The following is a 15,841-nucleotide window of genomic DNA, read 5'->3' as shown; positions in this document are numbered from 1 at the left end:
TCACTTCTCTGCTGCCTAAACAGCTCGATCAGCAACATCATTAATTCAGTGCAGCTCTAATTCTGAATATACTGATGTGCTCTTCATTACAGCACTCAAACATGATCATATTAACACAATAAGAGTAAATGAATGCTGAAACTCACCCACTGCTGAAGGTTTTGGCCTTCAAACCGTCTCTGTTTCAACTGCTGCTCATTAAAGTTGGAGGTTTATGATGCGAGCAAAGCTTCAGCTCCTCTAAAAGACAGAAGACTGCATTTTTAGAGCAGTTATTTAAGCAGTAAACACGAGCTGATTCAGCTGTCATCATGTGTTCTGTCGCTGCTGGGTGCGTGTCTCTGTGCGTCTGTCAGTGCGTGACGCCGTCTAGTGGAGCGCTGGAGAACTGCAGTTCAGGATCAACACGAGCTGCAGCAGCACACAGGAGACTGAAGCTTTAAACTCACCCAGTTGTAAACAAAGTCATCATTTTGACATGATTTCGACTCGCAAAACATCGTGAGTTAACTCTGTGCACTCAACTGAGAGGGTAAGACTGATGCTGTTGAATTAAGCACGTGTTCAGTGTGTACACACGGTGATCTGCCTGTAGTGTGTGTGTGTGTAAAGCTAATTCATCCTCAGTTCATCCTGATGTGTGTCGTGTTTGATCAGCGATTTGGGTTTGTGACGCAGATTATATTAGTTTAAGCAAAACTAGTAGCTTAATTGGCTCTTTACACTTTAAATAATTAAATATGCACATTTATAAAGCAAATAAACTCTATGTTGCACAAGTTAGTCCAGGAGTTCAGAGCGGAGTAATATTCAGACCGAACAACATTGAGACTGTTCACAGTTTGTATCACTCCGCGTGTGCGTGTTTGCGAGTTCCAGACAGACGGTCAGTTTATTGCTGGAGGCGGATTTATATTAGCTGTCAATCACTGAGGAGACACACATTTGCAGAGGAGCTGTTGTAGGATATCTGAAGCATACACAGCTAGATTATAGGATTTAGGATATATTATAGGATTATATAATAATGATTATAATGCTTTAACAAAAGAAAGAAAATATATACTGGGAAAAGTTCATTTTAAAAAGTAATATATTAATCTTAAGTCCAGCTGAGATGAAAAGATAAACAAATTACACAAAAATGGCATAACACATTTAATAACTTTAAAAGAGATGACTCAAGACTAATATCTGACTTTTAAAAGTCAATTTCCAGCACATGATCCTCCTGCACACTCCGATACAGTAGGTGGCGATATGCACCTGATTAGTGTTGTTTGCAGTCTGACATGAAACTATTATTAAGAAGAAGACTGATTATGTGATCAGTGCACATGATGGACGTCAGCCTTTCTGCTCCTGCACTCAGAACTGAATCAGTGGATGCAGCATCTGGTAAATAACCTCTTGATGTGTTGTTTTGTTTTACTAGATGTCTTCTGGTGATGGATCTACACTGATATCTGTTCATTACGCTGCACATGTCGTCTCTCTCTCGTCTCTGATGGACTCAGTTCAGCTCATGCAGCTCTCTGAAACACGCTGAGGATTTCAAGAAAAGAGAAGCCATGTGCAGGATCTGGAAATACAGATTTACATGTGAACTGAAGCCATGAGGAAGAGGAAGGTGGTTCTTCATCATATCCTCACTGATGAAGCCCTGACTTTACACGCTTTACCTATAATGTCCACCTGATTACGGGCCTGTTTCAATACACACACGTCTGCTCTTGAACACATCAGAGCATCTGAACATGATATCTGAGGCTGAACAATTCCCATCAGGCATCATGTTCTAGTTCTAGTCTTCAGTGATTATTAATGTCTGCTGATTATTAATGTCTGATGATTATTAATGTCTGCTGATTATTAATGTCTGATGATTATTAATGTCTGCTGATTATTAATGTCTGCTGATTAATAATTTCTGTCATCTAAACTGAGCTTGTTGATTTGGTCAGACAGAGTCAACTAAAGTAAGATGTTCTTACCGTCTGGTTCTTCTAGACGTCTCTTCTAGCTCAGGCTGAATGTCTGTGTGAAGATAAAGAGAGTCGAGTGGTGATGATTGATGCTTTTCAATATTTCAGCTCATTTGTTTTAAAGATCAGCTTAAACTATATTGTAGATTCATCACATCAGCGCCCTCTAGTGGAGAAACACTGACATCTCAGGATTTTGTTGAGCATCTTTCTAAAATCAGAATTGGCAGAAAAATGTGTGCTCTGAACCACTGATTCAATCAAAGATTCAAATCAAAGATTCAAATCAAAGATTCAAATTAATGATTCAAATCAAAGAATCAATTTAAAGAATCAAATTAAAGATTCTGAGCTTATTGAATCAGTGATTCAAAAGCAGCATCACTGCATTTTAGAGATTTGTCTCACCTGTGTTTGAGTCGCGTCTTCTCTTCACACTCCTTTACTTTCCATCTGTGCTGTGAATAAAAACATACAAACATTAAGAAATGTCTCCTTTACTGTGCCGAAAATACATAGAAGGTGTTTGACTGTTTGGCTGATTTTTGATCTTCACTAAAAAACTAGTGAACTTCATTGTAAACCCTGAAGCAGATGTCAGTCTCAGTGGCTCAGGCGAGAAGCGTTGCCCTTCAATCCTGGAGTCCTGAGTTCAAATCCTGCTATTGCTGACTCTACATTGTTGAGATCAAATAAAAGAGGACTGAAAGCTCTCTCTGCGTGTGAAGAGCACAGTGGTGTGAGTGGATAAACACCTGTGCATGAAGGAGGAGGCTGGAGAGATGTGGGTTCAAACTCCAGAGCAGGCAAACTTTAACTAGTTTATTGTCCAATCACAGCTCAGATCAAGACACAGCTCAAGCATCAGTTCCAGCAGGTGTTCAGTCAGGAGATCTGTGGCTCTGTGGTAAGAGCGCTGCCCCACGGCTTCAGGGGTTGCTGGTATCGGTCCCAGCCAGAACTCTGCGATATGTGTGAATGGTGAGTGAGTGTGAGGCGCGCCTGAAGAAGGGGGGATACCAGTTCGGTCTCCCCCTGGAGCTTCCGGAGCCGTGTCCAGCAGGGGTTATACTTTACAGCCTGCCAAAAAATTTAAAATGAACTGTATAAAAATTCTGGACCTTCGTCCCTTCCCCACCCGTTTCGGTTACCATCATTTACTTTGTAGAGGAGTGACCCTCCACAAAGCAAATGATGGTAACCGACATGTGCAAGACAAAACACACACACAATCACAGACATGATCTACATCACCTGTGCAGCAGCAGATGATCATCATCAGTACAGTCAGTGTCTGTCCACACGTCTCTGCTTCTGTTCAACAGGCTTACAGTCCACAACACTTCACTGATCCTGTAGAGTCGACACACAAATACACACATTATTACACACTGAATATCTGAGCTAACAATAGACAAATACACAAATATTACACATGTATAAAATATTGCGCCCTCCTGTGGAGATATTTCTGAATTACACCTTCGCTAATGTACTGAATTTAAAATATTCGCCCTCGTGTGGTGATGTTGGTGAATTACACCACTGCAAATCTGACTGAATTCATTTCAGCTTTTCGCCCTCCTGTGGAGATATTTCTGCATTACACACTTGCTAATCTAATAGATTTGTGGTGATGTTTGTCAACATCATTAGTCAGAGTCTGTCCACACACACACACACAGCTCTGCTTTACACTCCACAACACATCAGTTATTCTGTAGAGACATTCGGACATGACTAGACTCACTACATGTCTTAAAGTCAATGATAATTCAGAAATACCTCTGTTAATATCTCATATAAAACATGCAACATCAGACAGAGAGATGGTATATTTCAGTAATGCTCCATCAGTCACTGTTATTCATCTACTGTTGTTCTCTGTTTACTTCTAATGATGCTTTAATTAAATGACTCTTACAGGCCACAGAACTGACATATAAACACTGAACAGAAACAAAAACACTATTTCCCTCCTTCAGTAAGTGTGTTTGATGCTTGTCTGCTGTGTGTGTGTTAATAACATGTGCAGATTTCCATCATTAAAGTCAATTTCTGTCCACTAAACCCAGACTGAGGACTCTTAATCTGTCAGACCAACAAAACATCACAACAAGAGAATACAGAGACAACAAACTCAATTTCAAACTCAAACTGAATTTCAGGATTTAAAATGATTAAATTGAATATAAATGTTTGATATTGATAAAATACAGCAGACTCTGTTATACTTCAGTGATGCTGCATCAGTGTTTTACTGTTCACTTTGGTGTTAAATACAGTTTTACAGCACAAAACAGCAACACTGAATAAAAAAGCCTGATTAAAATAATGACAGATCTCTGAACATCATCACTAGTTTACAGAAACAATGAAACGGAATGAACAGCAGTCACTAACATCAGCAAAGTGTCCTTCATCTCATGTGTTTCATATCTGGACACTTTAAATAATCCTGTCATTTACTCTCACTACAGTGTTCAGCACTAGAAGAATTAACAGCAGAAATAAACACCAGAGCTTCACACAACGACTGCAGGATCAACACAGACACACATCTTACTCTTGATGATGTGAATATCAGTGGATTAAACACTGACAGACTGTAAATGCACCGCAACAACTATCAACACATCTGCTGTACATGAGGAAATCCACTTACTGTCGGCTGAGTCGCGTGACAAGCTCGAGTCCTCCATTGTAACGGGTTGTGTGTCGGTTTAATTTGCAGATTAGCTGGTAATATTTGTGTTTAAAGTGTAAATATTAATATCTGTCATCTGCAGGATCTGCGTGTGTTGTTGTGGTTGTCGTCATCAAGCGTCACCAGGTGGTCAATCACTGAAAGGTGTCAGACTGGAGGTGAAACCGGCTCTCGCCGCCTGGTGGAGCGGAGGGAAAACGGCACGCATGAACGATTTTAACAATGCCCTCCTGTGGTGATTTTCTGAATTACACATCTGAAAATTGAGTCAGATTTTAAAGTTGAGCCCTCCTTTGGTGATTTCAGTGAATTACACATCTTCAAATAAAGCCGATATTAATGTTGCGCCCTCCTGTGGTTATTTTGTGATTTACACATCTGAAAATAAAGCCGATTTTAATGTTGCGCCCTCCTGTGGTTATTTTCTGAATTACTCATCTTCAAATAAAGCCGATTTTAATGTTGCGCCCTCCTGTGGTGGTTTTTCAGAATTACATATCTTCAAATTGAGTCTGATTTTCATTTTGTGCCCTCCTGTGGCGATTTTCTGAATTACACATCTTCAAATACAGCCGATTTTAATGTTGCGCCCTCCTGTGGTGATTTCTGTGAATTACACATCTGAAAATAAAGCCAATTTTAATGTTGCGCCCTCCTGTGGTAATTTTTCTGAATTACAAATCTTTAAATACAGCCGATTTTAATGTTGCGCCCTCCTGTGGTGATTTTTGTGAATTACACATCTGAAAATAAAACCAATTTTAATGTTGCGCCCTCCTGTGGTGATTTCTGTGAATTACTTATCTGAAAATAAAGCCGATTTTAATGTTGCGCCCTCCTGTGGTTATTTTGTGATTTACACATCAGAAAATAAAGCCGATTTTAATGTTGCGCCCTCCTGTGTTGATTTTTGTGAATTACACATCTGAAAATAAAACCAATTTTAATGTTGTGCCCTCCTGTGGTGATTTTTGGGAATTACACATCTTCAAATAAAACCAATTTTAATGTTGCGCCCTCCTGTGGTGATTTTTGTGAATTACACATCTTTAAATAAAACCAATTTTAATGTTGCGCCCTCCTGTGGTGATTTTTGTGAATTACACATCTGCAAATAAAACCAATTTTAATGTTGCGCCCTCCTGTGGTGATTTTCTGAATTAAACATCTGAAAATAAAGCCGATTTTATTGTTGCGCCCTCCTGTGGTGATTTTCTGAATTACACATCTGAAAATAAAGCCAATTTTAATGTTGCGCCCTCCTGTGGTTATTTTGTGATTTACACATCAGAAAATAAAGCCGATTTTAATGTTGTGCCCTCCTGTGGTGATTTTTGTGAATAACACATCTGAAAATAAAGCCGATTTTATTGTTGTGCTCTCCTGTAGTGATTTTTGTGAATTACACATCTAAAAATAAAGAAGATTTTAATGTTGCGCCCTCCTGTGGTGATTTTTGTGAATTACACATCTGCAAATTGAGTCTTAATTATGTAAACTTCACCACTGCAAATTCCATCCAATAAATGCGAAAATTTTTTTTGCTTTTAACAGATTCTCAAAACAATCTCACACAGAACAGATCTGTCTCTCAAGGTTTTATTAACTCTCCTCATAATTTATTAATTTATTAAAGACTCTTACATCAGTTTGTCACATTCACATACAATGCAGTACAAATACAACAAATCAGTGTGCATATAAAAATGTGGTAGTGCTGCATTTGGCATGGATCATCATAGGTAGTTTCATTTACACAGCACCTTAATTTAGTACAAAACAATGACAATATATAAAAAATAATAAATGATACCGTGAGCAACCCTGTAAAAACAAACATGATGAACAGTGAAGTGTATATAAAGTCTATATATACTGCTATGGAAAAAAAAAAAACTAAAGACCAATTAAAAATAATCAATTACTCTGGATTTACATGTATGTGTTTAAGATGGATTTTTTTGTTTGACTCTAGGTGTGATAACACTTCTTTTGAAAATAAAAAGCTCAAATGTGTCTAATAATTATATTCAGTATATTAATATAATTAAATAATTATAAACATGTCTGAAAACATGGCACACTTTTTTTGTTAAGCAACAGAAAAGCAACACAACAGGGTTCTGTTTGAGTAAAATGTGAACTAATGATTCATTTTGTTTGCATAAAATAATAAAACTGCCATTTACAGGTGTTTATGCTCCTTTTTAGACAACACAACACTGGTTTTTACTACAGTCAAACGATGGCAAAAAAATAATCATTATTTAGTGGAATAACGCTGATTTTTCATTCATTCGTAGCTTCATTTTCTTTTCTCGTTCGGCTTAGTCCCTTTATTAATCTGGGGTCGCCACAGTGGAATGAACCACCAACTTATCCAGCACATGTTTTACGCAACGGATGCCCTTCCAGCCGCAACCCATCAATGGAAAACACTCATACACACTTATTTTTAATTGCTACAATTGTTTTTCCGACCAACCAACATTTTCTGAACATAAACTAATGCTCCATATAAGAATACTTCACTTTGACGATGTATATATTATGAAGAAAAGTTATCAGACTTGATAGAATAAAACAAATATAAACACTTTGCTCAAACCCACACCTGATAAACCCAGTAAATCAAGTTTTTCCATAGCTGCATATAAAAAAGACACTGGTTCACAGCGTCAGCTTCACAAGACCTTGTCTAATAATCTCAGAACACAATGTGTCTCAATAACAAGAACATCAAATCGAGTGTTAAAAACCAGCACCATTCAGTGAGCGACATGTTTAGTGTGGGTGACGGTAAAGTCACCAAGGACACTTTGAATGTGTGTGTATTGTGCTGCTCTGGGGTGTGTGTGTGTGTGTGATGTGCAGAGCTTCATGGGGACAAAAAGAGATGACTCACTGCTTTCTCAAGAACACACACACACACACACACACTCCTGCTGCTACAGACTGAAAAAAAATGAATAAAAAACCTGTCAACACGTCAAAGACAGCTTTCTGAAAGAGACCCTGCCTCATAAAGTCTTCATATGTACATAAAGTTTCAACATTTCCACAGTCAGACACGGCGAGAGACCATATAAATAAATCTGAAGTATATATATATGCATTAGAATACTGTATTTGTGCAGTTATTGTACCTAAATTGTGCTTCAGTTATTGAAAAAGACCATATCATCCTTCCATCTCTCTCTCATATATATATATATATTCTATTTGTGTTTGCCCAAAGTACCAGATGCTCTCTTCTCAGATTTACCAAAGGAAGATTACCATCTTATATTCACACACATACACACATATATCTCTATGTACAAGATTTCATAACAGAACAGGAATGCCAGATCCTCATTGCTTCGAGTGTTTGTGTGTCGATCGTGAGCCACAGTAATTGTGTCGGTTAAATAAGAAAGTCTTATAATAATGATCACTGCTATCACTGGGCCTGCAGCAGACCTTCCCACTGAATGGGCTGGGAGAAAACCTCTCTTTCGAGCCACATCTCGTAGCTGTAATGGAAGTCTTCGGGCAGGTCCACGCGCTGACCTAAAACACTTTGAAGGCAATTGTCCACTGGTGCAAACTCACTGTTCTGATTCTTATCATAGCGCCGTGTGTTGAATTTCTCGATGCTCTCGCGTAACGCACACTCCTCCGCCTGGAAGTCCCATGGTCGAGCGTCAATATCTGGTAGGAGGAATGTAGAATTATTTGAAAGAATGCATTGTGTACAGGAATAATCAGAATAACTTTAGCTTAATCAAAGAAACATTTAGAAATGTTCAAATAAAGATGCATGGAAATAAAAATTCTGGGCTCAAACCAAGATCGAAAAATACAGCAACTTTTGTTTAATACCAACTTAAAGTCTTTTCCTCAACACCCCTGACAAGACAAAACTCAGACTTTTACCGTTTCCATATGCCCAGTCGTCATTGAGTCGATGTCTGACTTTCTGGTAGATGGCAGACATGGTTTTCATGTTACTCTTTCTCCACTGTCGTCCCAAATACTTGGTCTGGATCTTGAGGAGTTTGAGGACATAGAGCTGCATCATGGCCTGTTTGACCTTGAGCGCCCTTTTCAGGATAGGAGCAGACTTGAACACCACAAGCATCTGCAAACGAAATAAATCAATTCAGTTCTTATTTATTTGTACAGCACTTTCACAACTGCGGTTTCAAAGCAGCATTAAAAAAAAAGGTGTACATTACTATACTAACATCAATCAGAAAACGTTAAAGCGATAATAAACGCAGAACTGAACATGCTGTCATTGTTTACTCATCCTTTCCTTGGTCCAGTTTGAGTTTCTTTCTTTTTATATTTTGAAGAAAGCTAGAAAACTGTAACCATTGACTTCTATTGTGTGTTTTTTTGTCTACTATGAAAGTCAATAGGGCGACGCAGTGGCGCAGTAGGCAGTGCTTTTGCCTCACAGCAAGAAGGTCACTGATTCGAGCCTCGGCTAGGTCAGTTGGCATTTCTGTGTGGAGTTTGCACGTTCTCCCTGCATTTGCCTGGGTTTCCTCCAGGTGCTCTGGTTTCCCCCACAGTCCAAAGACATGCGGTACAGGTGCATTGGGTAGGCTAAATTGTCCGTAATGTATGAGTGTGAATGAGTGTGTATGGATGTTTCCCAGAGATGGGTTGTGGCTGGAAGAGCATCCGCTGCGTTAAAACGTGCTGGATAAGTTGGCGGTTCATCCCGCTGTGGTGACCCCGGATTAATAAAGGGACTAAGCCAACAAGAAAATGAATGAATGAATGAATGAAAGTCAATAGTTACAGGTTTCCAGCTTTCTGGAAAATATCTTGTTTCAGTGTTCATCAGAATATAAAACTCAAAATGTTATGAGTGAACTATTCCTCTGAGGTATGAGTAGAGTAGACAGTACAGCTGTAAAGTGTACACAGTCAATCTGCAGTAATACAATATAATGTCAAATACATGCAAGATCATTTCTATTTAATTCTCTTTATTCAATCCTTTTAACAGTGTCAAATTGTGTTTATAAAAATATGTAAGGTGCATTTAATCTTATACATGTAATCATTCATACATAAATAGCTCTAAATTAATTTTGAAGTTATTGTATGATCAAATTTAAGAACTTTTCTTTCCCTTTATTTTCTCTACATGAACAGATTGCATCATACAATTATAGATGCTACTGATTTATTCCATTAGATATTTTTTTCACGTATATCGCCATTTATATGTATTCTGTCTCTTGTACGATAGTGGATCTATTATATGATGCAATATGTTGAAGAGTGTTTAATAGTAATAAAAATGAAAGCAAATTAATAACAAAAATACATCAGCAAATGACATTTTTGACAATTATTCGATTCATTTTCCATTGTCCTCTGATTTATTAGAGGTTGCCAAAGCGGAATAAACCTACAACTATTCCGCCATATGTTTTACACAGCGGATTCCCTTCCAGCTGCAATCCAGCCTTGGGAAACACCCATGTACTCTCACATTCACACACAAACTCATACACTACGACCAATTTAGTTCATCCAATTCACCTATAGCGCATGTCTTTGGACTGTGGGGGAAACAGGAGCACCTGGAGGAAACCCACACCCATACTGTGAGAACTCCACACAGTAACACCATTTGGCCCAGTCAGGACTCGAACCAGTGACCTTCTTGCTGTGAAGCCCTCAGCCACCGTGCCGCACTGAATTATTCATATAGAGAATATTAAATGTGGTCATTTTCTTTGTCTCACCATAGTTCTTGAGTGTTTCCACTTGGTGATTTTATTCAGGATTCTCAGCAAGTTGATGCAGGAGAACAGATTACGCCAGCAAAACTGATTACTGTCACCAGCTTCCTATTTACACACACAAACATACATTCAGTATCTTAAAAAAGCATTTAAAAAATACAACTTCTATCTTTTTATACCTCTTCAGCCTCTTACTTCACACATGAAATGAGTCTTGAGATTTAGTAAAGAACTTGACAAAGGAAAAGTGGTGTATTGTATAATTACCAGACTTTCAGCGGTGAGCTCAGGCATTTCGTGAACCGCACAGTGTGGGAAATCAAGTGCACAAATGCTGCCATCAGAAGAGGAAACAAAACAATACATGGTTTAAAGACTTTCCGATGCGCAAGTTGAATTGAGGAAGCATAGATTGAAATGTCTACCTGTTTTTGGCACTGATGTAAGACATGATGTTCTGGTTGAAGAATTTGAGGATGAGAGGGATGCAGTTGGCAAACACCAGATGCTGAGCCACATATTCAAACTGTTCAGATCAAGGGGAAATATATATTAAAATATATCAGTACATCAGTGTATATAATGCACTAGATTAAAGAAACACCTAACTTTCTTTTTGGAATTAGGCTCACTTTACAACTCCCATAGAGTTTAACAGTCCAGTTTAACCAGTTTTGAATCCATTCAGCTGATCTACAGGTCTAACTGGAGCTCTTTTAGCTTAGCTTAGCATAAATCATTGAATTGCATTATACCATTAGCATCTTGTTAATTCATGATGTGACATGCTATTTCTGGATCCAAACCACTACTCATTTTCATGCTCTGATTGGCTGCTATAAAAAGGAACTTCCGGCAGGGTTCGGGGAGCTTATTTGTGGTGCAACGGTTGCAGGGAGTGGAGCTCCTGGATTTCCCTTACCCCTCCGGACGACGACCATCATTCAATCTTGTACCGTTGTTCATACGTTTGTTTGATTTGGTGCGATCCGAGTGCGATTGTTTGATTCACTTATGCCAAACTATCCACTCTAACTGGGCAAACAAGACAGGTTCCGAAACAAAAGTCTAGATGTGAAAGCATCCTCAGTCTTAGGGTGCTTTCACACCTACACTTTTGTTTCGGAACGTATCTCGTTTGCCCAGTTAGCGCGGTTCGTTTGGCATATGTGAACAGGGCAATCGCCAAAGTAATCGCTCCGAGATTGCTTGAATGAGGTGGTCTCGGCTCGATTGAAACGAACCCTGGAGCGGTTCGATTGCAGTAAGAAAGCGATCCGATCCGAGCGCGGTTATATCACAGTGTTTTATGGATATGTAATAGGCTTACGGCTATATGAAGAGAGAATTATGAGTATGGCGGGAAGTTTCGCGAGTCTCCGGATGCCCGCAAACGAGTGATGATCTCCCGGTAATCTCGCGTCTCCCTCCCGGTCCTCAAATAGGCATCGTCGCGCACCCTTCTCACCCCTCCCCACCGCGTCTCTCCTCAGACACGTCGTGCGCGCGCACCCTGTCAATCACCACCAAACCACCACCTCTCCTGACAGCTGAGCGGGATGCTGCAAAATAAACCCTGACACTCTGACCAATGTGAGGAGAGTTTACTCGCACGTGACTTGTTTTAGCTCTTTGTTCCGATTAGAAACTTTGCAGTGTGAAAGCGAACCGCTCCAAGAGTAAAGAGCAACAATGTAACAATTGTACAATCTCTGTTTCGGAATAACTGAATCGATTCACAGGTGTGAAAGCACCCTTAGTACAAGATGTAACTACAGAATGGTCAAGCTATTTTTATAGGACCTATTTTTTTAAGTGAGATGCTAATGGTCTAATCTGATGCAATGACTTATGCTAAGCTAAGCTAAAAGTGCTGCAGGCAGATTTGAAAATTAGCTGTATGGATTAATAAGAATAGTATAAATCAACTATTTAACTCTAGGGCACTTGTAAAATGAGCCTATTTCCAAAAAAAAAAAAAAAGTGTTCAATTAAATGTTAAAATAAAAAGGAATGACCCTTTAAATCCATTGCTGTAGAGGAAGTCAGTTTTGCCCATAATATCTATAATTAACTGCCCACTTCCGTCTATCTCTGAAGAGCAGGAGCTTTCATTAGGCTTTCACTAGCAAGACATTCATTTCTCTCTGCTGCAAACCAAAGGGTGATTTGCTACTCTATTTATCACGATAATGAGCAAACTCTGTCAAAGATGCGCCCAGAATTAACTGTACGTCAGCTCAGCGGGAAATGTCAGCAGATCAGCAATGCTGACGTCCGTTCTTGTTGTTTAAAGTGAGTGATTGAGTAACTGAAATGGAGATGGAGTGGAAGGAAGGAATACAGGCTTGCTTTGACTGATTATAAGCGCTGTATGAATTCAGAGCTCTGCAGGATGAGCATGAGGAGAAAGGGTGAACAGGAACGACAAAAATAAATGCTATAATAATCACCACTGCCATTCTCCACCAGTAGAGGACGGCGTTTATAATCTTTTTTCATAATTTGTGACGCTCATCATGCAGGATTAATCTGAGCTGTGCTGACAAGATGAAGCACATCATGCATTGGAACATTTGGTTCTCGACCTCGGCTAATATTTTTAGATGTATGAGGAGAGAAATTCCCTGATTTCTCAAGAACTGAGACAAGATGATGATGAATTGAAAACATTTTAAGTATTACGAGTTTGGTCAAATGTTTTTACATAAGCAAATTAGACATTTGCTTGCGTATTTACCACTAATTTGCAAAGCTGTTTTGTGTGAGTCAATTTTGTTTAATTATAAGTTTTGTCCCACTATAAATCAGTAATTATTTCCAAAAACACACATTTTTGCTACACTGTAAATAAATGCTTGGTTTCACACAATCAATTTTGTTGGGACAACATCAAGAAATTAATTTATTAGTTAACTTATTAGTCTTATCCAATTCAAGTGGATTGAATATAACACAATTAAGTAGTCCCAAAAAAACTACTCAAGAATTGTGACGTTTCAGCTCATCAAACAGCAATCGAAGTAACAAAGAAGTAAAAACAACCCCCTCTGTAAATCTTCACGATATAGATGGGATTAAACTGGAAAAATCTGGTTCAGTGCATGAGTGGGTTTGACCGATCCAGCCGAGGAATTTAGAGACTTTTTTTCGTTTAAAAGATTAATTTAGCTCAGCTAAAAATGAACATCATTTACTTTCCCTCATGTGGTTTTAAGACTTTGTGAAGTTTTTTATGAACTAATTTTGAGAGGATCACGTGCTTATGATTGCTCTCAGCTGGTCCCGCTCACGATTGATTCACCAATCAGATGATTCCTAACTCACTATAAATAACCAGAGTTTTCTTATCTCAGTCTCTTCGTCTTGAATAAACCCCCCACCCCCCACCCTCTCTGTGGTTAAAGTTCCTACTAAACCAGTTGTCATTTCTGCGTGGAGTTACAGTGCGCATTCTCCTTGTGCTCGCGTGGGTTTTCCACAGGTTCTCTGGTTTCCTCCCAGAGTGCAAAAACACAGAACCCAAGTAAATTGAAGATACCAAATCAGTACAATAGCCAAGCTCTTAGCAAGTTTACATCTCTTCTTAGCCTTTCTATTAGCCAGAAATAAGTCAGGGGAGTTCATCGAGATCTACCCGAGCTCAAACTCCCCTCTCTTCCTGCAAACAGGAGGAAGCCCCAGTTTCGAAGATCTCATGAGCTCAGGGCTGTTTCCCGGGACAGCATGCCAAATATGCTTTATTATCAATCATCAGCCAAGTGTGAACTCTTGAATATGAGATTCTGTCTTTTGTTGAACACAAAAGAAGATATTATTAAGAATGTTGTTTACTGGGGCAACGCGGTGGCGCAGTAGGTAGTGCTGTCGCCTCATAGCACTGGTTTGAGCCTCGGCCGGGTCAGTTGGCATTTCTGTGTGGAGTTTGCATGTTTTCCCTGTGTTCACGTGGGTTTCCTCCGGGTGCTCCGGTTTCCCCTCACAAGTCCAAAGACGTGCGGTACAGGTAAATTGGGTGAGCCAAAATTGTCCATGGTTTATGTATGTGTGCGAATGACTGTGTATGGGCTTCCCAGTGATGGGTTGCAGCTGGAAGGGCATCCGCTGCATAAAACAAATGCTGGATAAGTTGGCGGTTCATTCCGCTGTGGCGACCCCAGATTAATAAAGGGACTAAGCTGAAAAGTTGGCTAGGGTACCGTAAGTGGTTGCTAGGGTGTGGCTAAAAAGTTTCAACGTCATCAGTGATTAGCAGATTGGTAGTCTGAGTTAAATGAGCACAACATTCAGTCTGTATGGCAGTCTGATGCAAAGTTATGAGGTCACAAAGTTTGGTCCAATGCTAAGTCAATGGGATTTTTCTGAATTTTCCAGGTCAGTAAATCGGATCAGTTGGAAAAGATATAGCAACCCGAGTCGGAGCAGTTTGGAGGTTTGGTGTTAGTTTGGTGGTTGTAATATGAACGGTCTCAAGCCACCTTAACTACACAATTTAGCATCTTAATAATGCATCAGTTCATGTTGAACTATCATTATTAAATGCTTTACAAAATTATTTATACTTAGTTATTGTTAGTAAATACCGGACCATTATTCTAAAGTGTTACCTTTTTTATGTATGATCAATTTGTTGGCTTGCAAAAACATGTAATGGACAAATTTTAATTGAATTGTGAGTAAATGATGAAAGAATAGTTGGGTGAACTATCCCTTTAAGTGCTTGGCCAAACCCCTTTTTAGCCTTGAAATGAATAGCGCATTGACAGTGAGCCTTTTTAGCGAAACGCAGGGTTACTTTTGCTTCAGAGACACAAGGAAGGGCAAATAAAAAAAGTCTGACCTGGTATATGTGGTTGAGTTTGAAGTGTTTGAGCAGCAGTAGCAGGAGAGCTGAAATGGCTTTGACGATGATCTCCTTGTGTCTGTTGACATCAATGCCCAGCTTCATGCTCTGGAGGACGGTGATTCTGTTTCCAAACACAAACACTGGGAACGTTTGCTGTGTGTCTAAATCAAACCACGCTGCTCTTTTCATGCTCGGCTGTACAAACACACAGACTTACGGCATCTCCTCTGGTAGAACATCGGCCAGGATGTTGATTGAATCTGTCTTTGCTTTGGAGGTTGGAGCCGCAGCCAGAAGCAGCTTCAAAAGTGCAATCTACAAAGAGAATAACTAGGTTACTAGGATTGTATGAAGGGATGCATGCATTATCTACTGCACCGTTATCAAATATAATGCATTATTCAAAACAGGAGTCTTTTTTCTCTCTCTTCAGTCCTGATGTCTTATTTTAAGAAGATTCTGATATCCTCATGAACAGTGTTGGGGGTGATGTATTACGAGTAATGTGACAAAATAGTGACATAATAATGTTAATTTTCCAAGTAACAAG

The 15,841-nt window shown here is 39.2% G+C and overlaps 1 protein-coding gene and 2 long non-coding RNA genes across 13 annotated transcripts in view; 1 reads left to right on the top strand and 2 right to left on the bottom strand.

Moving 5' to 3' along the window:
• Positions 1–148: 148 nt before the first annotated feature.
• LOC141381565 (uncharacterized) lies at positions 149–4,810 on the bottom strand. Of its 6 annotated transcripts, none has more exons than XR_012401763.1 (6): positions 4,651–4,810; positions 3,240–3,338; positions 2,741–3,065; positions 2,394–2,443; positions 1,995–2,037; positions 149–240 (listed from the first exon to the last, which is right to left on the bottom strand). It is a non-coding gene; the product is annotated as an uncharacterized lncRNA (long non-coding RNA). The 6 variants fall into 6 exon arrangements; XR_012401762.1 differs by lacking the exon at positions 149–240 and adding an exon at positions 334–411; XR_012401764.1 differs by lacking the exon at positions 149–240 and adding an exon at positions 334–411 and having other exon boundaries at positions 2,394–2,438.
• LOC101884690 (uncharacterized) lies at positions 375–1,942 on the top strand. The gene is made up of 2 exons (XR_012401769.1): positions 375–532; positions 1,436–1,942. It is a non-coding gene; the product is annotated as an uncharacterized lncRNA (long non-coding RNA).
• A 2,190-nt stretch (positions 4,811–7,000) lies between the features above and the next one.
• The window catches only part of strip2 (striatin interacting protein 2), a 43,828-nt gene continuing 34,987 nt past the window's right edge, over positions 7,001–15,841 (bottom strand). For all 6 annotated transcript variants that reach the window (XM_021475407.3, XM_021475408.3, XM_073946942.1 and 3 more), the window contains 7 exons: positions 15,509–15,606; positions 15,286–15,412; positions 10,871–10,971; positions 10,713–10,779; positions 10,446–10,550; positions 8,611–8,815; positions 7,001–8,385 (listed from right to left, as the gene is read on the bottom strand). In XM_021475407.3, the coding sequence (XP_021331082.1) occupies positions 8,135–8,385; positions 8,611–8,815; positions 10,446–10,550; positions 10,713–10,779; positions 10,871–10,971; positions 15,286–15,412; positions 15,509–15,606 (954 nt within the window). In that variant the 3' untranslated portion in view covers positions 7,001–8,134. The remainder of the gene's footprint in view (positions 8,386–8,610; positions 8,816–10,445; positions 10,551–10,712; positions 10,780–10,870; positions 10,972–15,285; positions 15,413–15,508; positions 15,607–15,841) is intronic.

Source organism: Danio rerio, chromosome 4 (assembly GCF_049306965.1).
Source record: "Danio rerio strain Tuebingen ecotype United States chromosome 4, GRCz12tu, whole genome shotgun sequence".
Classification (NCBI taxonomy): domain Eukaryota; kingdom Metazoa; phylum Chordata; class Actinopteri; order Cypriniformes; family Danionidae; genus Danio; species Danio rerio.
This window is presented reverse-complemented; position numbering and strand designations above follow the sequence as displayed.